The following is a 22,511-nucleotide window of genomic DNA, read 5'->3' as shown; positions in this document are numbered from 1 at the left end:
CCCGGTTAGTGAGCACAGATTGCTGTTTACTCAGTGTCCAGTAATGGAGATTACCCGGTTAGTGAGCACAGATTGCTGTTTACTCAGTCTCCAGTAATGGAGATTACCCGGTTAGTGAGCACAGATTGCTGTTTACTCAGTCCCCAGTAATGGAGATTACCCGGTTAGTGAGCACAGATTGCTGTTTACTCAGTCCCCAGTAATGGAGATTACCCGGTTAGTGAGCACAGATTGCTGTTTACTCAGTGTCCAGTAATGGAGATTACCCGGTTAGTGAGCACAGATTGCTGTTTACTCAGTCTCCAGTAATGGAGATTACCCGGTTAGTGAGCACAGATTGCTGTTTACTCAGTCTCCAGTAATGGAGATTACCCGGTTAGTGAGCACAGATTGCTGTTTACTCAGTCTCCAGTAATGGAGATTACCCGGTTAGTGAGCACAGATTGCTGTTTACTCAGTGTCCAGTAATGGAGATTACCCGGTTAGTGAGCACAGATTGCTGTTTACTCAGTCTCCAGTAATGGAGATTACCCGGTTAGTGAGCACAGATTGCTGTTTACTCAGTCTCCAGTAATGGAGATTACCCGGTTAGTGAGCACAGATTGCTGTTTACTCAGTGTCCAGTAATGGAGATTACCCGGTTAGTGAGCACAGATTGCTGTTTACTCAGTCTCCAGTAATGGAGATTACCCGGTTAGTGAGCACAGTTTGCTATTTACTCAGTGTCCAGTAATGGAGATTACCCGGTTAGTGAGCACAGATTGCTGTTTACTCGGTCTCCAGTAATGGAGATTACCCGGTTAGTGAGCACAGATTGCTATTTACTCAGTGTCCAGTAATGGAGATTACCCGGTTAGTGAGCACAGATTGCTGTTTACTCAGTCTCCAGTAATGGAGATTACCCGGTTAGTGAGCACAGATTGCTGTTTACTCAGTCTCCAGTAATGGAGATTACCCGGTTAGTGAGCACAGATTGCTGTTTACTCAGTCCCCAGTAATGGAGATTACCCGGTTAGTGAGCACAGATTGCTGTTTACTCAGTCCCCAGTAATGGAGATTACCCGGTTAGTGAGCACAGATTGCTGTTTACTCAGTGTCCAGTAATGGAGATTACCCGGTTAGTGAGCACAGATTGCTGTTTACTCAGTCCCCAGTAATGGAGATTACCCGGTTAGTGAGCACAGATTGCTGTTTACTCAGTGTCCAGTAATGGAGATTACCCGGTTAGTGAGCACAGATTACTGTTTACTCAGTCCCCAGTAATGGAGATTACCCGGTTAGTGAGCACAGATTGCTGTTTACTCGGTGTCCAGTAATGGAGATTACCCGGTTAGTGAGCACAGATTGCTGTTTACTCAGTGTCCAGTAATGGAGATTACCCGGTTAGTGAGCACAGATTGCTGTTTACTCGGTCCCCAGTAATGGAGATTAGCCGGTTAGTGAGCACAGATTGCTGTTTACTCAGTCCCCAGTAATGGAGATTACCCGGTTAGTGAGCACAGATTGCTGTTTACTCGGTCCCCAGTAATGGAGATTACCCGGTTAGTGAGCACAGATTGCTGTTTACTCAGTGTCCAGTAATGGAGATTACCCGGTTATTGAGCACAGATTGCTGTTTACTCAGTGTCCAGTGATGGAGATTACCCGGTTAGTGAGCACAGATTGCTGTTTACTCAGTGTCCAGTAATGGAGATTACCCGGTTAGTGAGCACAGATTGCTGTTTACTCAGTGTCCGGTAATGGGGATTACCCGGTTAGTGAGCACAGATTGCTGTTTACTCGGTCTTCAGTAATGGAGATTACCCGGTTAGTGAGCACAGATTGCTGTTTACTCAGTGTCCAGTAATGGAGATTACCCGGTTAGTGAGCACAGATTGCTGTTTACTCAGTCCCCAGTAATGGAGATTACCCGGTTAGTGAGCACAGATTGCTGTTTACTCAGTCCCCAGTAATGGAGATTACCCGGTTAGTGAGCACAGATTGCTGTTTACTCAGTCTCCAGTAATGGAGATTACCCGGTTAGTGAGCACAGATTGCTGTTTACTCAGTCTCCAGTAATGGAGATTACCCGGTTAGTGAGCACAGATTGCTGTTTACTCAGTCCCCAGTAATGGAGATTACCCGGTTAGTGAGCACAGATTGCTGTTTACTCAGTGTCCAGTAATGGAGATTACCCGGTTAGTGAGCACAGATTGCTGTTTACTCAGTGTCCAGTAATGGAGATTACCCGGTTAGTGAGCACAGATTGCTGTTTACTCAGTCTCCAGTAATGGAGATTACCCGGTTAGTGAGCACAGATTGCTGTTTACTCAGTGTCCAGTAATGGAGATTACCCGGTTAGTGAGCACAGATTGCTGTGTACTCAGTCTCCAGTAATGGAGATTACCCGGTTAGTGAGCACAGATTGCTGTTTACTCAGTGTCCAGTAATGGAGATTACCCGGTTAGTGAGCACAGATTGCTGTTTACTCAGTGTCCAGTAATGGAGATTACCCGGTTAGTGAGCACAGATTGCTGTTTACTCGGTCCCCAGTAATGGAGATTAGCCGGTTAGTGAGCACAGATTGCTGTTTACTCAGTCCCCAGTAATGGAGATTACCCGGTTAGTGAGCACAGATTGCTGTTTACTCGGTCCCCAGTAATGGAGATTACCCGGTTAGTGAGCACAGATTGCTGTTTACTCAGTGTCCAGTAATGGAGATTACCCGGTTATTGAGCACAGATTGCTGTTTACTCAGTGTCCAGTAATGGAGATTACCCGGTTAGTGAGCACAGATTGCTGTTTACTCAGTGTCCAGTAATGGAGATTACCCGGTTAGTGAGCACAGATTGCTGTTTACTCAGTGTCCGGTAATGGAGATTACCCGGTTAGTGAGCACAGATTGCTGTTTACTCGGTCTTCAGTAATGGAGATTACCCGGTTAGTGAGCACTGATTGCTGTTTACTCAGTGTCCAGTAATGGAGATTACCCGGTTAGTGAGCACAGATTGCTGTTTACTCAGTCCCCAGTAATGGAGATTACCCGGTTAGTGAGCACAGATTGCTGTTTACTCAGTCTCCAGTAATGGAGATTACCCGGTTAGTGAGCACAGATTGCTGTTTACTCAGTCTCCAGTAATGGAGATTACCCGGTTAGTGAGCACAGATTGCTGTTTACTCAGTCCCCAGTAATGGAGATTACCCGGTTAGTGAGCACAGATTGCTGTTTACTCAGTGTCCAGTAATGGAGATTACCCGGTTAGTGAGCACAGATTGCTGTTTACTCAGTGTCCAGTAATGGAGATTACCCGGTTAGTGAGCACAGATTGCTGTTTACTCAGTCTCCTGTAATGGAGATTACCCGGTTAGTGAGCACAGATTGCTGTTTACTCAGTGTCCAGTAATGGAGATTACCCGGTTAGTGAGCACAGATTGCTGTGTACTCAGTCTCCAGTAATGGAGATTACCCGGTTAGTGAGCACAGATTGCTGTTTACTCAGTGTCCAGTAATGGAGATTACCCGGTTAGTGAGCACAGATTGCTGTTTACTCAGTCCTCAGTAATGGAGATTACCCGGTTAGTGAGCACAGATTGCTGTTTACTCAGTGTCCAGTAATGGAGATTACCCAGTTAGTGAGCACAGATTGCTGTTTACTCAGTGTCCAGTATTGGAGATTACCCGGTTAGTGAGCACAGATTGCTGTTTACTCACCCTCCCACTGAAATCCCATGACCTGGTTGCTTACGTTTTAAACACAATATCTAGTTGTCTACTCCCAGATATCATAACAAACCACATTTGTCACTTCTTTTGAACATAAGCATGGTTTGAAAAGAATTGATGATCTCACTTTTACGACATCTTACTGGCACCCTCTGTTGCCACAATGTCTGCCTGTCACATTGTTATGCCAACCTGGGCAAGTGCGTGGGCAATTCTAACCCCGTTCATCCCAAAGTCATAACTCAAGTGAATTAACCAATAATTCTTACAAAACTACCTGAACTCTTTAGCTTTTGGCTGCCAAATGATTACAGTCAGCAGGTTTGTAAGTTGGAACACAATTACTATTTGTTTATAACAAGAATAATGATGATATATGCAGTATCCAGAACGAGATAATAACAAGCTAATCTACTACCCCCTTTAACTGTCACGTCCTCTACCCGCATGTACAAGACAGGAAAACATAGATGTTGGGAATGGGATAAAAATAATAAGGATAAAGGTCAAAAGATAAGAACCTTTTCTTCAAATGGTGGTTCTTTAGCAGGCTTTCCTCATGGCAAATGGATCAAGGTCGTTAGGTTTGCAGCCTGTAACGATCTTCTCTATAGTTAAGAAATGTATTACAGTAGTCCCCCTTTATAACGCGGGTGTTGGGGTCCAAGACAGCCACCCACGTTGCATCCGAGCCGCGGATATCCACGATGGGGGTTTTAAATTTATTTAAAAATCTATGCTAGCGCTTCCCATTGAGAGTCTACGGGGGGCGGGGGGAGAGGTCAGACCCCCGTAGACTCACAATGGGAAGCGCTTGCATAGATTTTTAAATAAATTTAAAACCCCCATCGTGGATCTAATTAAAACAGTGTCAATTTCAGCGGCCGGCTCACTTTGATCCGGAGAGGGAAGCTGCTCTCTCACTGAAACAATCAGTCGGCTGCTGAAATTGACACTGCCCGCTGCTCTCTCCCTCCAATCCAACTTTTAAGTTTTAATGTTTCTGATTGGAGGGAGAGAGCAGCCGGCAGTGTCAACTTCAGCGGCCGGCTGATTGTTTCAGTGAGAGAGCAGCTTCTCTCTCCGGATCAAAGTGAGCCGGCCGCTGAAATTGACACAACTGACAGTTGGGGTCCATAAGCCCCCCCGCGGTATATCGCGAACCGCGGTATTGCGGAGCGCGGTATAACGGGGGACTACTGTACTCTCAGCTTTTCCTGGACAGGTCCCTTTGCTTCACATCAAACTCTGCTTTCAGTTTGTGATTTATTTCCAGGCCTCTGCCTTTTCTGGTCGGTTCACGTCAGCCTTTCCTGCAGGAAGGGTTGGTTGGTTCTCCCCTACTTGTACAGCCTGAAATGCTTCTCCTGTACATAGATTCATCCAGGCTCCCCGACAGTTCAGAAACACAGCCCTTCTGGAGAAGACGGAGTTGGGAGAGGACAGCCGTCCTTCCTCAGGGCTGCCAGGAGTCAAACTGAAACCAAAACTCAAGCCTTGAAGCTCTGAAACATTCCAGTGGGATCAGATCCAATCAACACCTGTTACCGGGCACAGCACATTCCTTTGGGCCAATTCCATCAGCCACCAGCCAAATTAATTCAGCCAGTGAAAAACAGCACAGCCTTCTAGATCCTTCTGTTTGAATTAAGAGTACTGGCTGCCTTCAAGACACATAGTATACCAGTTAGTTAGTTCAAAGCCAATACTATTTATTTACACACATAGTAATATCTACTCATGCACAAAGTACTACAAACTAAACTATTTCTAACGCTAATGCCGATGCTTAACTTCGGGTGCCCACTCATTCAGAGGAACAATGGCCGTTCGGATCTGAGGCTGTTGGATGCGAAGGTGTAACAGGAGAACAGCTAAGGGCGTCCGTCTGATGCTGAGCGTTGACCTTGGACTTACTGCTTCTGGTGCAGCTGGTGGACGGGTCTCTCCGCTTTGAGAGCCGAGTCCAAGAGAGCGAATCTCTCGTGGGGGTTCCTTCTTATACCCGGAGCGGCTTTGCGCGCTTTTAGGCGGGCCTTAAACTTGGTCCCAATTAATTGGGCCGCTTCTCAATCACTGTTATCGATCATGACCAATAAAGGGGTGGGTGCCCTGATGGCTGAACATGTCTTAGGTGGCCGTTGGCCTGGATTTGTTTGTGCTTTCGGTTTGGGGAACTGGCGCCGGGATGTCTGGAGCAGTATCCATTGCTGAGTGTCTTTCCTTTGTTCCCGGAGATGGGCCATCAATATGCTAATCGACCTATAGTTTCAGTTCCGTCTGGGAGTTGTCTCCCCAATATGCATGCAGGCTCTGTGCTGCTTGTTTGCCTAACATTGTCCACAGTTCCCTACATTCTTTGCGAGCGTCCATTTTGTATTCTGGAAGTGGCCATCCCAGATAGCTACACTCCCTCCTTGTCATCCTCAATGTGTCCATAAATCATCCATGGATCAAAAAAGTAATGGCAAAAAACAAAAAAAAAGGAGAAATAAGGGAATAACCAGGCAACGAGCAGGAGAAACCCTTACAGCATGCACACCCTAACCCAGGCTTTTAAAACCATTACTGCACAAGATACATCAACTCCAATATATAAAAGCAATTCCGAATTCATCACAGGACCATCTACAAGATGCACTGCAGAACTCACCCAAAGCTCCTTAGGCAGCATCTTCCAAACCCTCGACCACTATCGTCCAGATGGGTGACACAGTGGTTAGCACTGTGGCCTCACAGCGCCAGGAACCCAGGTTCGATTCCAGCCTCAGGTGACTGTGTGGAGTCTGCACGTTCTCCCCGTGTGTGCGTGGGTTTCCTCCGGGTGCTCCGGTTTCCTCCCACAGTCCAAAGATGTGCAGGTTAGGTGAATTGGCCATGCTGAATTGCCCCTTGATGTCCAGGAATGTGCAGGTTAGGTTATGGGATTGCATGATTGGGTCAGAGTGGATGGGCTGTTTAGCACACTGGGCTAAATCGCTAGCTTTGAAAGCAGACCAAGCAGGCCAGCAGCACGGTTCGATTCCCGTACCAGCCTCCCCGAACAGGCGCCGGAATGTGGCGACTAGGAGCTTTTCACAGTAACGTCATTTGAAGCCTACTCGTGACAATAAGCGATTTTCATTTTCATGGGGGAATGGACATGGGTAGAGTGCTCTTTCAAAGGGTTGGTGCAGACTCGATGGGCCGAATGGTCTCCTTCTGCATTGTAGGAATTCTGTGATTCTATGAAAAGGATGAGCAGCAGATACCTGGGAACCCCACCACTTGGAGGTTCCCCTCCAAGTCACGCACCACCCTAACTTGGAAATATATCACCGTTTTCTTCACTGTGGCTGGGGCAACTTCCTGGAACACCTGGCCAATATGTATCCTCGATCAACACCAACAAAAACACAACATAATTCAGTTAGTTTCAATGTAAATATAGAAAAGGACAAAGAGGAGTTAAAGTTAGGAAGTGACGAGTGTAGATGTATTCCTCCCAGTAAATTGCACTTTTATTATATCTCAGTTGCTATGCACGTTTTAAAAGTAAAAAATGCATCCGATATCTTTCACAACTCTGCTGAGCTATGCTCATAATGTTGCAAAGTTTCTAGTTGCTGTTTGTATGCTCTTTATAATTGCCGTTGTAATAAATAGCTTTTCTTTATGTAATTTTATCATTTCCTCTCTTTTGCAGATCATTGTTTTAAATGTTTGTGCAAAATTAAATAAATTGTGGTCAGGCCAATTTTACTAAGCTGAGGAGTGATTTAGCAAAGTGGATGGAAACAGGGACATGAAGGTGAATCAGTGTCACAGAAGCGGGGCAATTCAACGGGCAGATTGAAGGGTTTCAGAGTAAACATCAACCCTCAAAGAAAAAGGTAGCCAGCAAAATATAGAGCCTCTGGGATGTCCAACCAGTACAGACCCAGAGTCCACAAACATTCCTCATACGACAAGTTCTTCATTCCAGGGATCATTCTTGTGAACCTCCTCTGCACCCTTTCCAAGACCAGCACATCCTTCCTTAGATACGGGGCCCAAAACTGCTCACAATACTCCAAATGGGGTCTGACCAGAGCCTTATACAGCCTCAGAAGTACATCCCTGGTCTTGTATTCTAGCCCTCTTGACATGAATGCTAACATTGCATTTGCCTTCCTAACTGCCAACTGAACCTGCACGTTAACCTTGAGAGAATCATGAAAAAGGACTCCCAAGTCCCTTTGTGCTTCTGATTTCCGAAGTATTTCCCATTTAGAAAATATGGATGAGAATAGTTAGGTGTTTGATGGCTGACATGAACGCGATGGGCTGAAGGACCCCTTTCCGTGCTGTACACTGGGCTAAATCGCTGGCTTTGAAAGCAGACCAAGGCAGGCCAGCAGCACGGTTCGATTCCCGTACCAGCCTCCCCGAACAGGCGCCGGAATGTGGCGACTAGGGGCTTTTCACCGTAACTTCATTTGAAGCCTACTTGTGACAATAAGCGATTTTCATTTCATTTTTTCATTTCATGACTCTACAGAGTAGTGCCTATTTTTTAAAAAAGTAAACTGTGTGTAGAGAATGTGGATATGGCTCTTAATGGATACTTTTTGGGCACTGAGAGAGATAGGGCACTGAGAGAGATAGGGCACTGAGAGATAGGGCACTGTGAGAGATAGGGCACTGTGAGAGATAGGGCACTGTGAGAGATAGGGCACTGTGAGAGATAGGGCACTGAGAGATAGGGCACTGAGAGAGATAGGGCACTGTGAGTGATAGGGCACTGAGAGAGATAGGGCACTGAGAGAGATAGGGCACTGAGAGAGATAGGGCACTGAGAGAGATAGGGCACTGAGAGAGATAGGGCACTGAGAGATAGGGCACTGAGAGAGATAGGGCACTGTGAGAGATAGGGCACTATGAGAGATAGGGCACTGTGAGAGATAGGGCACTGTGAGAGATAGGGCACTGTGAGAGATAGGGCACTGAGAGAGATAGGGCACTGTGAGAGATAGGGCACTGTGAGAGATAGGGCACTGTGAGAGATAGGGCACTGTGAGAGATAGGGCACTGTGAGAGATAGGGCACTGTGTGAGATAGGGCACTGTGAGAGATAGGGCACTGAGAGATCGGGCACTGTGAGAGATAGGGCACTGTGTGAGATAGGGCACTGTGAGAGATAGGGCACTGAGAGAGATAGGGCACTGAGAGATAGGGCACAGAGAGAGATAGGGCACTGTGAGAGATAGGGCACTGTGAGAGATAGGGCACTGTGAGAGATAGGGCACTGTGAGAGATAGGGCACTGAGAGAGATAGGGCACTGTGAGAGATAGGGCACTGTGAGAGATAGGGCACTGTGAGAGATAGGGCACTGTGAGAGATAGGGCACTGTGAGAGATAGGGCACTGTGTGAGATAGGGCACTGTGAGAGATAGGGCACTGAGAGATCGGGCACTGTGAGAGATAGGGCACTGTGTGAGATAGGGCACTGTGAGAGATAGGGCACTGAGAGATAGGGCACTGAGAGAGATAGGGCACTGAGAGAGATAGGGCACTGAGAGAGATAGGGCACTGTGAGAGATAGGGCACTGTGAGAGATAGGGCACTGTGAGAGATAGGGCACTGTGAGAGATAGGGCACTGTGAGAGATAGGGCACTGAGAGATAGGGCACTGAGAGAGATAGGGCACTGTGAGAGATAGGGCACTGTGAGAGATAGGGCACTGAGAGATAGGGCACTGTGAGAGATAGGGCACTGTGAGAGATAGGGCACTGTGAGAGATAGGGCACTGAGAGATAGGGCACTGAGAGAGATAGGGCACTGTGAGTGATAGGGCACTGAGAGAGATAGGGCACTGAGAGAGATAGGGCACTGAGAGAGATAGGGCACTGAGAGATAGGGCACTGAGAGAGATAGGGCACTGTGAGAGATAGGGCACTATGAGAGATAGGGCACAGAGAGAGATAGGGCACTGTTAGATAGGGCACTGTGAGAGATAGGGCACTGTGAGAGATAGGGCACAGAGAGATAGGGCACTGTGAGAGATAGGGCACTGAGAGATAGGGCACTGCGAGAGATAGGGCACTGAGAGATAGGGCACTGTGAGAGATAGGGCACTGAGAGAGATAGGGCACTGAGAGAGATAGGGCACTGAGAGAGATAGGGCACTGAGAGAGATAGGGCACTGAGAGATAGGGCACTGTGAGAGATAGGGCACTGTGAGAGATAGGGCACTGTGAGAGATAGGGCACTGAGAGATGGGGCACTGAGAGAGATAGGGCACTGAGAGAGATAGGGCACTGAGAGAGATAGGGCACTGAGAGATAGGGCACTGAGAGAGATAGGGCACTGAGAGAGATAGGGCACTGAGAGAGATATGGTACTGAGAGGGAAATGGCACTGAGAGAGATAGGGCACTGTGAGAGATAGGGCACTGTGAGAGATAGGGCACTGAGAGATAGGGCACTGAGAGAGATAGGGCACTGAGAGAGATAGGGCACTGAGAGAGATATGGTACTGAGAGGGAAATGGCACTGAGAGAGATAGGGCACTGAGAGAGATAGGGCACTGAGAGAGATAGGGCACTGTGAGAGATAAGGCACTGAGAGAGATAGGGCACTGAGAGAGATAGGGCACTGAGAGAGATAGGGCACTGAGAGAGATAGGGCACTGTGAGAGATAGGGCACTGTGAGAGATAGGGCACTGTGAGAGATTGGGCACTATGAGAGATAGGGCACTGAGAGATAGGGCACTGAGAGAGATTGGGCACTATGAGAGATAGGGCACTGAGAGATAGGGCACTGTGAGAGATAGGGCACTGAGAGAGATAGGGCACTGTGAGAGATAGGGCACTGAGAGAGATTGGGCACTATGAGAGATAGGGCACTGTGAGAGATAGGGCACTGAGAGAGATAGGGCACTGTGAGAGATAGGGCACTGTGAGAGATAGGGCACAGAGAGATAGGGCACTGAGAGATTGGGCACTATGAGAGATAGGGCACTGAGAGAGATAGGGCACTATGAGAGATAGGGCACTGAGAGAGATAGGGCACTGAGAGATAGGGCACTGTGAGAGATAGGGCACTGAGAGATTGGGCACTGAGAGATTGGGCACTATGAGAGATAGGGCACTGAGAGAGATAGGGCACTATGAGAGATAGGGCACTGAGAGAGATAGGGCACTGTGAGAGATAGGGCACTGTGAGAGATAGGACACTGAGAGAGATAGGGCACTGAGAGAGATAGGGCACTGAGAGAGATAGGGCACTGAGAGATAGGGCACTGTGAGAGATAGGGCACTGTGAGAGATAGGGCACTGAGAGAGATAGGGCACTGAGAGAGATAGGGCACTGAGAGAGATAGGGCACTGTGAGAGATAGGGCACTGTGAGAGATAGGGCACTGTGAGAGATAGGGCACAGAGAGATAGGGCACTGAGAGAGATAGGGCACTGTGAGAGATAGGGCACTGAGAGAGATAGGGCACTGAGAGAGATAGGGCACTGTGAGAGATAGGGCACTGAGAGAGATTGGGCACTGTGAGAGATAGGGCACTGAGAGAGATAGGGCACTGTGAGAGATAGGGCACTGAGAGATAGGGCACTGAGAGATAGGGCACTGAGAGATAGGGCACTGTGAGAGATAGGGCACTGTGAGAGATAGGGCACTGTGAGAGATAGGGCACTGAGAGATAGGGCACTGAGAGATAGGGCACTGAGAGATAGGGCACTGAGAGAGATAGGGCACTGAGAGAGATAGGGCACTGAGAGATAGGGCACTGTGAGAGATAGGGCACTGAGAGAGATAGGGCACTGAGAGAGATAGGGCACTGTGAGAGATAGGGCACTGAGAGAGATAGGGCACTGAGAGATAGGGCACTGTGAGAGATAGGGCACTGAGAGATAGGGCACTGTGAGAGATAGGGCACAGAGAGATAGGGCACTGTGAGAGATAGGGCACTGTGAGAGATAGGGCACTGTGAGAGATAGGGCACTGAGAGAGATAGGGCACTGTAAGAGATAGGGCACTGTGAGAGATAGGGCACTGAGAGATAGGGCACTGAGAGAGATAGGGCACTGTGAGAGATAGGGCACTGAGAGAGATAGGGCACTGAGAGAGATAGGGCACTGTGAGAGATAGGGCACTGAGAGATAGGGCACTGAGAGAGATAGGGCACTGAGAGAGATAGGGCACTGAGAGAGATAGGGCACTGTGAGAGATAGGGCACTGTGAGAGATAGGGCACTGTGAGAGATAGGGCACTGTGAGAGATAGGGCACTGTGAGAGATAGGGCACTGTGAGAGATAGGGCACTGTGAGAGATAGGGCACTGAGAGATAGGGCACTGAGAGAGATAGGGCACTGAGAGAGATAGGGCACTGAGAGAGATAGGGCACTGTGAGAGATAGGGCACTGTGAGAGATAGGGCACTGAGAGATTGGGCACTATGAGAGATAGGGCACTGTGAGAGATAGGGCACTGAGAGAGATAGGGCACTGAGAGATAGGGCACTGTGAGAGATAGGGCACTGAGAGATTGGGCACTGAGAGATTGGGCACTATGAGAGATAGGGCACTGAGAGAGATAGGGCACTATGAGAGATAGGGCACTGAGAGAGATAGGACACTGAGAGAGATAGGGCACTGTGAGAGATAGGGCACTGTGAGAGATAGGACACTGAGAGAGATAGGGCACTGAGAGAGATAGGGCACTGTGAGAGATAGGGCACTGAGAGATAGGGCACTGAGAGATAGGGCACTGTGAGAGATAGGGCACTGTGAGAGATAGGACACTGTGAGAGATAGGGCACTGAGAGAGATAGGGCACTGTGAGAGATAGGGCACTGTGAGAGATAGGACACTGAGAGAGATAGGGCACTGAGAGAGATAGGGCACTGAGAGAGATAGGGCACTGAGAGATAGGGCACTGAGAGAGATAGGGCACTGTGAGAGATAGGGCACTGAGAGAGATAGGGCACTGAGAGAGATAGGGCACTGAGAGAGATAGGGCACTGAGAGAGATAGGGCACTGTGAGAGATAGGGCACTGTGAGAGATAGGGCACAGAGAGATAGGGCACTGAGAGATAGGGCACTGAGAGAGATAGGGCACTGTGAGAGATAGGGCACTGTGAGAGATAGGGCACTGTGAGAGATAGGGCACTGTGAGAGATAGGGCACTGAGAGAGATAGGGCACTGAGAGAGATAGGGCACTGTGAGAGATAGGGCACTGTGAGAGATAGGGCACTGTGAGAGATAGGGCACTGAGAGATAGGGCACTGTGAGAGATAGGGCACTGCGAGAGATCGGGCACTGTGAGAGATAGGGCACAGAGAGATAGGGCACTGAGAGATAGGGCACTGAGAGAGATAGGGCACTGAGAGAGATAGGGCACTGTGAGAGATAGGGCACAGAGAGATAGGGCACTGTGAGAGATAGGGCACTGAGAGAGATAGGGCACTGAGAGAGATAGGGCACTGTGAGAGATAGGGCACTGAGAGAGATAGGGCACTGAGAGAGATAGGGCACTGAGAGATAGGGCACAGAGAGATAGGGCACTGAGAGATTGGGCACTGAGAGAGATAGGGCACTGAGAGAGATAGGGCACTGAGAGATAGGGCACTGTGAGAGATAGGGCACTGAGAGAGATAGGGCACTGTGAGAGATAGGGCACTATGAGAGATAGGGCACAGAGAGAGATTGGGCACTGTGAGAGATAGGGCACTGTGAGAGATAGGGCACTGTGAGAGATAGGGCACTGAGAGAGATAGGGCACTGAGAGATAGGGCACAGAGAGATAGGGCACTGAGAGATAGGGCACTGAGAGAGATAGGGCACTTAGAGATAGGGCACTGTGAGAGATAGGGCACTTAGAGATAGGGCACTGAGAGAGATAGGGCACTGTGAGAGATAGGGCACTGAGAGAGATAGGGCACTGTGAGAGATAGGGCACTGTGAGAGATAGGGCACTGAGAGAGATAGGGCACTGTGAGAGATAGGGCACTGAGAGATAGGGCACTGAGAGAGATAGGGCACTGTGAGAGATAGGGCACTGAGAGATAGGGCACTGTGAGAGATAGGGCACTTAGAGATAGGGCACTGTGAGAGATAGGGCACTGAGAGATAGGGCACTGAGAGAGATAGGGCACTGAGAGATAGGGCACAGAGAGATAGGGCACTGAGAGATAGGGCACTGAGAGAGATAGGGCACTGAGAGAGATAGGGCACTGAGAGATAGGGCACAGAGAGATAGGGCACTGAGAGATAGGGCACTGAGAGAGATAGGGCACTGAGAGAGATAGGGCACTGTGAGAGATAGGGCACTGTGAGAGATAGGGCACTGTGAGAGATAGGGCACTGAGAGAGATAGGGCACTGAGAGATAGGGCACAGAGAGATAGGGCACTGAGAGATAGGGCACTGAGAGAGATAGGGCACTGAGAGAGATAGGGCACTGTGAGAGATAGGGCACTGTGAGAGATAGGGCACTGTGAGAGATAGGGCACAGAGAGATAGGGCACTGAGAGATAGGGCACTGAGAGAGATAGGGCACTGTGAGAGATAGGGCACTGAGAGAGATAGGGCACTGAGAGAGATAGGGCACTGAGAGAGATAGGGTACTGAGAGAGATAGGGCACTGAGAGAGATAGGGCACTGAGAGATAGGGCACTGTGAGAGATAGGGCACTGAGAGAGATAGGGCACTGAGAGAGATAGGGCACTGAGAGAGATAGGGCACTGAGAGAGATAGGGCACTGAGAGATAGGGCACAGAGAGATAGGGCACTGTGAGAGATAGGGCACTATGAGAGATAGGGCACAGAGAGAGATTGGGCACTGTGAGAGATAGGGCACTGAGAGAGATAGGGCACTGTGAGAGATAGGGCACTGAGAGAGATAGGGCACTGTGAGAGATAGGGCACTATGAGAGATAGGGCACTGAGAGAGATAGGGCACTGAGAGAGATAGGGCACTGAGAGAGATAGGGCACTGAGAGATAGGGCACTGTGAGAGATAGGGCACTGAGAGAGATAGGGCACTGTGAGAGATAGGGCACTGAGAGAGATAGGGCACTGTGAGAGATAGGGCACTTAGAGATAGGGCACTGAGAGATAGGGCACTGAGAGATAGGGCACAGAGAGATAGGGCACTGTGAGAGATAGGGCACTATGAGAGATAGGGCACAGAGAGAGATTGGGCACTGTGAGAGATAGGGCACTGAGAGATAGGGCACTGAGAGAGATAGGGCACTGTGAGAGATAGGGCACTGAGAGAGATAGGGCACTGTGAGAGATAGGGCACTGAGAGAGATAGGGCACTGTGAGAGATAGGGCACTTAGAGATAGGGCACTGAGAGATAGGGCACTGAGAGATAGGGCACTGTGAGAGATAGGGCACTGTGAGAGATAGGGCACTGTGAGAGATAGGGCACTGTGAGAGATAGGGCACTGTGAGAGATAGGGCACTGAGAGAGATAGGGCACTGAGAGATAGGGCACTGAGAGATAGGGCACTGAGAGAGATAGGGCACTGAGAGAGATAGGGCACTGAGAGATAGGGCACTGTGAGAGATAGGGCACAGAGAGATAGGGCACTGTGAGAGATAGGGCACTGTGAGAGATAAGGCACTGAGAGATAGGGCACTGAGAGATAGGGCACTGTGAGAGATAGGGCACTGTGAGAGATAGGGCACTGTGAGAGATAGGGCACTGAGAGAGATAGGGCACTGTGAGAGATAGGGCACTGAGAGAGATAGGGCACTGTGAGAGATAGGGCACTGTGAGAGATAGGGCACTGAGAGAGATAGGGCAGTGTGAGAGATAGGGCACTGTGAGAGATAGGGCACTGAGAGAGATAGGGCACTGAGAGAGATAGGGCACTGTGAGAGATAAGGCACTGAGAGAGATAGGGCACTGAGAGAGATAGGACGCTGTGTGTTCAGTGACATGGGGACTGGGTGAGCGTGAAGGATAAGGGCAGTGGGTTGGCTTGAGGGAAATGGGTTCAGGGATATCGGGAGTGAGTATGGTTCATGTTTGCAAAAGTAATGGAATGCTCCTGCTCGGCTAATCTTGCTAATGAATAAAACAGACACTATCCTAGTTAAATTGCATTTCTTCAATGTTTTGTTTTAGTCTCGAATGGGAAGCCAGAGTGATGCTGTCGCCATCCAATCGATCCGGAACATGCGAGGGAACGGTTTCTGTGTTGACTGTGATGCACCAAGTACGTATTCTGCAGGATGGTGCTCAGACTCACAGCGCAGGATGGTGAAGAGTAATACAGCACAGTGCAGTGCAGATCTGATACAAGATCCGCAGAGCAGGTCTGTTACGAGATCAACAGCAAAGGCCTGTTACAGGACCTTGGTGCAGGCCTGTTACAAGACCTACAGCACAGGCCTGTTGCAAGATCCACAGAGCAAGCCTGTTAGGGCAGTACGGTAACATAGTGGTTAGCACAATTGCTTCACAGCTCCAGGGTACCAGGTTTGATTCCCGGCTTGGGTCACTGTCTGTGCAGAGTCTGCACATCCTCCCCGTGTGTGCGTGGGTTTCCTCCGGGTGCTCCGGTTTCCTCCCACAATCCAAAGATGTGCAGGTTAGGTGAATTGTCCAAAATTGCCCTGAGTGTTGAGTGGGGGCTACTGGGTTATGGGGCTAGGGCGGGGGAGTGGACTTGGGTAGGGTGCTCTTTCCAAGAACCGGTAAAGACTCGATGGGCTGAATGGCCTCCTTCTGCACTGTAAATTCTATGATTCTATGTTACGAGATCTGCAGAGCAGCTCTATTACGAGATCAACAGCGCAATCCTGTTACAGGACCCATAGTGCAGGCCTGTTACGGGATCCACGGCAGAGGCCTGTTACAAGACCACAGTGCAGGCCTTCTTTCGAGACCACGGAGCAGGTCTGTAAGGTCATAAGAATGAGGAATTGGCAATTCTGCCCCTCGAGCCCGCTCCACCGTTCAATACGATCATGGCTGATAGAAATTGGCTATAACTTCACTGCCCTGCCTGTTCTCCATAACCCTTCAACCCATTACTAATTAAAAATCTGTTTATATTCTCCTTAAAGTTACTCACTGTCCCAGCATCCACCACACTCTGGGGTAGCGAATTCCACAGATTCACAACCCTTTGAGAGAAGTAATTTCTCTTCAAATCTGTTTTAAAATTTGCCACCTCTTATCCTGAGACTATGACCTCTCATTCTAGAATGTTCCACAAGAGGAAGCATCCGCTCCACGTCTACTTTATCCAAACCTTTTAGCATCTTGTTTACCTCAATTAGATCACCCCTGATTCTTCTAAAGAACAAAAAAACAAAGGTACAGCACAGGAACAACAGGCCCTTCGGCTCTCCAAGCCTGTGCCGACCATGCTGCCCGTCTAAACTAAAATGTTCTGCACTTCCTGGGTCCGTATCCCTCTATTCCCATCCTGTTCATGTATTTGTCAAGATGCCCCTGAAACGTCACTATCGTCCCTCCTTGAAATGAAATGAAAATCGCTTATTGTCACAAGTAGTCTTCAAATGAAGTTACTGTGAAAAGCCCCTAGTCGCCACATTCCGGCACCTGTTCGGGGAGGCTTCCACCACCACCTCCGGCAGCGAGTTCCAGGCACCACGACCCTCTGTGTAAAAAAACTTGCCTCATACATCTCCTCTAAACCTTGCCCCTTGCACCTTAAACCTATGCCCCCTAGTAATTGACCCCTCTACCCTGGGGGAAAGCCTCTGACTATCCACTCTGTCTATGCCCCTCATAATTTTGTAGACCTCTATCAGGTCGCCCCTCAACCTCCGTCATTCCAGTGAGAACAAACCGAGTATATTCAACCGTTCCTCACAGCTAATGCCCTCCATACCAGGCAACATCCTGGTAAATCTCTTCTGCACCCTCTCTAAAGCCTCCACATCCTTCTGGTAGTGTGGCGACCAGAATTGAACGCTATACTCCAAGTGTGGCCTAACTAATGTTCTATACAGCTGCAACATGACTTGCCAATTCTTATACTCAATGCCCCGGCCAATGAAGGCAAGCATGCCGTATACCTTCTTGACTACCTTCTCCACCTGTGTTGCCCTTTCAGTGACCTGTGGACCTGTACACCTAGATCTCTCTGACTGTCAATACTCTTGAGGGTTCTACCATTCACTGTATATTCCCTACCTGCATTCGACCTTCCAAAATGCATTACCTCACGTTTGTCTGGATTAAACTCCATCTGCCATCTCTCCGCCCAAGTCTCCAAACGATCTAAATCCTGCTGTATCCTCTGACAGTCCTCATCGCTATCCGCAATTCCACCAACCTTTGTGTCGTCTGCAAACTTACTTATCAGACTAGTTACATTTTCCTCTAAATCATTTATAGATACTACGGATAGCAAAGATAGCACTGATCCCTGCGGAACAGAGATTCCATTTTTACTCTCTGCCTTCTATGACCTAGCCAGTTCTGTATCCACCTTGCCAGCTCACCCCTGAATCCGTGTGACTTCACCTTTTGTACCAGTCTGCCATGAGGGACCTTGTCAAAGGTCTTACTGAAGTCCATATAGACAACATCCACTGCCCTACCTGCATCAATCATCTTTGTGACCTCTTCGAAAAACTCTACCAAGTTAGTGAGACACGACCTCCCCTTCACAAAACCGTGCTGCCTCTTGCTAATACGTCCATTTGCTTCCAAATGGGAGTAGATCTGGTCTCGAAATATTCTCTCCAGTAATTTCCCAACCACTGACGAAAAGCTCACCGGCCTGTAGTTCCCTGGGTTATCCTTGCTACCCTTCTTAAACAAAGGAACAACATTGGCTATTCTCCAGTCCTCCAGGACATCACCTGAAGACAGGGATGATCCAAAGATTTCTGTCAAGGCCTCAGCAATTTCCTCTCTAACCTCCTTCAGTATTCTCGGGTAGATCCCATCCGGCCTTGGGGACTTATCCACCTTAATATTTTTCAAGACGCCCAACACCTTGTCTTTTTGGATCTCCGTGTGACCCAGGCTATCTACACACCCTTCTCCAGACTCAACATCCACCAATTCCTTCTCTTTGGTGAATACTGATGCAGAGTATTCATTTAGTACCTCGCCCATTTCCTCTGGCTCCACACATACATTCCCTTGCCTATCCTTCAGTGGGCCAACCCTTTCCCTGGCTACCCTCTTGCTTTTTATGTACATGTAAAAAGACGGGATTTTCCTTAACCCTAATTGCCAATGACTTTTCGTGACCCCTTTTAGCCCTCCTGACTTCTTGCTTAAGTTCCTTCCTACTATCCTTATATTCCACACAGGCTTCGTCTATTCCCAGCCTTCTAGCCCTGACAAATGCCTCCTTTTCCTTTTTGACGGGGCCGACAATATCTCTTGTTATCCAAGGTTCCCGAAATTTGCCATATTTATCCTTCTTCCGCACAGGAACATGTCGGTCCTGAATTCCTTTCAACTGACATTTGAAAGCCTCTCACATGTCAGATGTTGATTTACCCTCAAACATCCGCCCCCAATCTAGGTTCTTCAGTTCCTGCCTAATATTGTTATAATTAGCCTTCCCCCAATTTAGCACATTCACCCGAGGACCACTCTTATCCTTGTCCACCAGCACTTTAAAACTTACTGAATTGTGGTCACTGTTCCCGAAATGCTCCCTTGCTGAAACTTCTACCTCCTGGCCGGGCTCATTCCCCAATACCAGGTCCAGTACAGTCCCTTCCCGAGTTGGACTGTCTACATATTGTTTTAAGAAGCCCTCCTGGATGCTCCTTACAAACTCTGCCCCGTCTAAGCCCCGAGCAATGAGACCCAATCAATATTGGGGAAGTTGAAGTCTCCCATCACAACAACCCTGTTGTTTTTACTCGTTTCCAAAATCTATCTACCTATCTGCTCCTCTATCTCCCGCTGGCTGTTGGGAGGCCTGTAGTAAACCCCCAACATTGTGACTGCACCCTTCTTATTCCTGATCTCTACCCATATAGCCTCACTGCCCTCTGAGGTGTCCTCCCGTAGTACAGCTGTGATATTCTCCCTAACCATTAGCGCAACTCCGCCACCCCTTTTACATCCCCCTCTATCCCGCCTGAAACATCTAAATCCTGGAACGTTTAGCTGCCAATCCTGTCCTTCCCTCAACCAGGTCTCTGTAATGGCAACAACATCATAGTTCCAAGTACTAATCCAAGCTCTAAGTTCATCTGCCTTACCCATAATACTTCTTGCATTAAAATATATGCACTTCAGGCCACCACTGTTTTCAGCAGCATCTCCCTGTCTGCTCTTCCTCAGAGCTATACTGACCCTATTTCCTAGTTCCCCCCAGTACTTTCACCATCTGACCTATTGCTCCGGTGACTCTAGAGAGTATTGGCCTAAACTGTTCAATCTCTACATTCTCCCCGTCTCTTCGTGGGTTTCACCCCTTAACCCAAAGATGTACAGGGTAGGTGGATTTGCCACACTAAATCGCCCCTTAATTGGAAAAAAATAATTGGGTACTCTTTAAAAAAAAAAATTAAAAACTGTTTCATCTCTCTTCATAGACAAACCCGTCATCTCTGGAACTAACCTAGTGATCCTCCTCTGATTCAAGTTCGACACTTTTTCACGTCAAACTCCATCTGCTAAATTTAGGGCTTCTCTCCTAACCTATCCATATCCATTTGTAAATTTCTTATTTCTTTAATTGAAACTTACTATCCCACCTATTTTAGTACCTTCTGCAAATTTGGCGATATAACCTGCATTTAACACTTGAATATAGATTGTAAATAGCTGGGCCCGTGGATTGAAACTTGTGACACCCCCACTGCTTACATTTTTCCAATGTTTATCAGCTCGTCTTCTATCCAAGTGAATAAATTACCCCTAATCCCATGTGATATTACCTTATAAGGACTGTATTGATACTCACTGCCCAGGACTGTATTGATACTCACCGTGCAGGACTGTATTGATACTCACCGTGCAGGACTGTATTGATACTCACCGTGCAGGACTGTATTGATACTCACCGTGCAGGACTGTATTGATACTCACCGTGCAGGACTGTATTGATACTCACTGCCCAGGACTGTATTGATACTCACCGTGCAGGACTGTATTGATACTCACCGTGCAGGACTGTATTGATACTCACCGTGCAGGACTGTATTGATACTCACTGCCCAGGACTGTATTGATACTCACCGTGCAGGACTGTATTGATACTGACCGTGCAGGACTGTATTGATACTCACTGCCCAGGACTGTATTGATACTCACCGTCCAGGACTGTATTGATACTCACCGTGCAGGACTGTATTGATACTCACTGCCCAGGACTGTATTGATACTCACTGCCCAGGACTGTATTGATACTGACCGTGCAGGACTGTATTGATACTCACTGCCCAGGACTGTATTGATACTGACCGTGCAGGACTGTATTGATACTCACTGCCCAGGACTGTATTGATACTCACCGTGCAGGACTGTATTGATACTCACTGCCCAGGACTGTATTGATACTCACTGCCCAGGACTGTATTGATACTCACCGTGCAGGACTGTATTGATACTCACTGCCCAGGACTGTATTGATACTCACCGTGCAGGACTGTATTGATACTCACTGCCCAGGACTGTATTGATACTCACCGTGCAGGACTGTATTGATACTCACTGTGCAGGACTGTATTGATACTCACCGTGCAGGACTGTATTGATACTCACCGTGCAGGACTGTATTGATACTCACTGCCGAGGATTGTATTGATACTCACCGTGCAGGACTGTATTGATACTCACCGTGCAGGACTGTATTGATGCTCACCGTGCAGGACTGTATTGATACTCACCGTGCAGGACTGTATTGATACTCACCGTGCAGGACTGTATTGATACTGACCGTGCAGGACTGTATTGATACTCACTGCCGAGGATTGTATTGAGACTCACCGTGCAGGACTGTATTGATACTCACCGTGCAGGACTGTATTGATACTCACCGTGCAGGACTGTATTGATACTCACCGTGCAGGACTGTATTGATACTCACCGTGCAGGACTGTATTGATACTCACTGCCCAGGACTGTATTGATACTCACTGCCCAGGACTGTATTGATACTCACCGTGCAGGACTGTATTGATACTGACCGTGCAGGACTGTATTGATACTCACCGTGCAGGACTGTATTGATACTCACCGTGCAGGACTGTATTGATACTCACTGCCCAGGACTGTATTGATACTCACTGCCCAGGACTGTATTGATACTCACCGTGCAGGACTGTATTGATACTCACTGCCCAGGACTGTATTGATACTCACCGTGCAGGACTGTATTGATACTCACTGCCCAGGACTGTATTGATACTCACTGCCCAGGACTGTATTGATACTGACCGTGCAGGACTGTATTGATACTCACCGTGCAGGACTGTATTGATACTGACCGTGCAGGACTGTATTGATACTCACCGTGCAGGACTGTATTGATACTCACCGTGCAGGACTGTATTGATACTCACCGTGCAGGACTGTATTGATACTCACCGTGCAGGACTGTATTGAGACTCACTGCCCAGGACTGTATTGATACTCACCGTGCAGGACTGTATTGATACTCACTGCCCAGGACTGTATTGATACTCACTGCCCAGGACTGTATTGATACTCACCGTGCAGGACTGTATTGATACTCACTGCCCAGGACTGTATTGATACTGACCGTGCAGGACTGTATTGATACTCACCGTGCAGGACTGTATTGATACTCACCGTGCAGGACTGTATTGATACTCACCGTGCAGGACTGTATTGAGACTCACTGCCCAGGAC

At 48.4% G+C, this 22,511-nt stretch overlaps 1 protein-coding gene across 2 annotated transcripts in view; it reads left to right on the top strand.

Annotated features, from left to right (window-relative positions):
* The window catches only part of LOC119972178 (arf-GAP with GTPase, ANK repeat and PH domain-containing protein 3-like), a 965,193-nt gene that overhangs the window by 854,276 nt on the left and 88,406 nt on the right, over nucleotides 1–22,511 (top strand). For both annotated transcript variants that reach the window (XM_038808502.1, XM_038808500.1), the window contains exon 13: nucleotides 15,810–15,900. In XM_038808502.1, the coding sequence (XP_038664430.1) occupies nucleotides 15,810–15,900 (91 nt within the window). The remainder of the gene's footprint in view (nucleotides 1–15,809; nucleotides 15,901–22,511) is intronic.

The sequence above is a fragment of the Scyliorhinus canicula genome, chromosome 10, assembly GCF_902713615.1.
Source record: "Scyliorhinus canicula chromosome 10, sScyCan1.1, whole genome shotgun sequence".
In the NCBI taxonomy this organism is placed as follows: Eukaryota; Metazoa; Chordata; class Chondrichthyes; order Carcharhiniformes; family Scyliorhinidae; genus Scyliorhinus; species Scyliorhinus canicula.
This window is presented reverse-complemented; position numbering and strand designations above follow the sequence as displayed.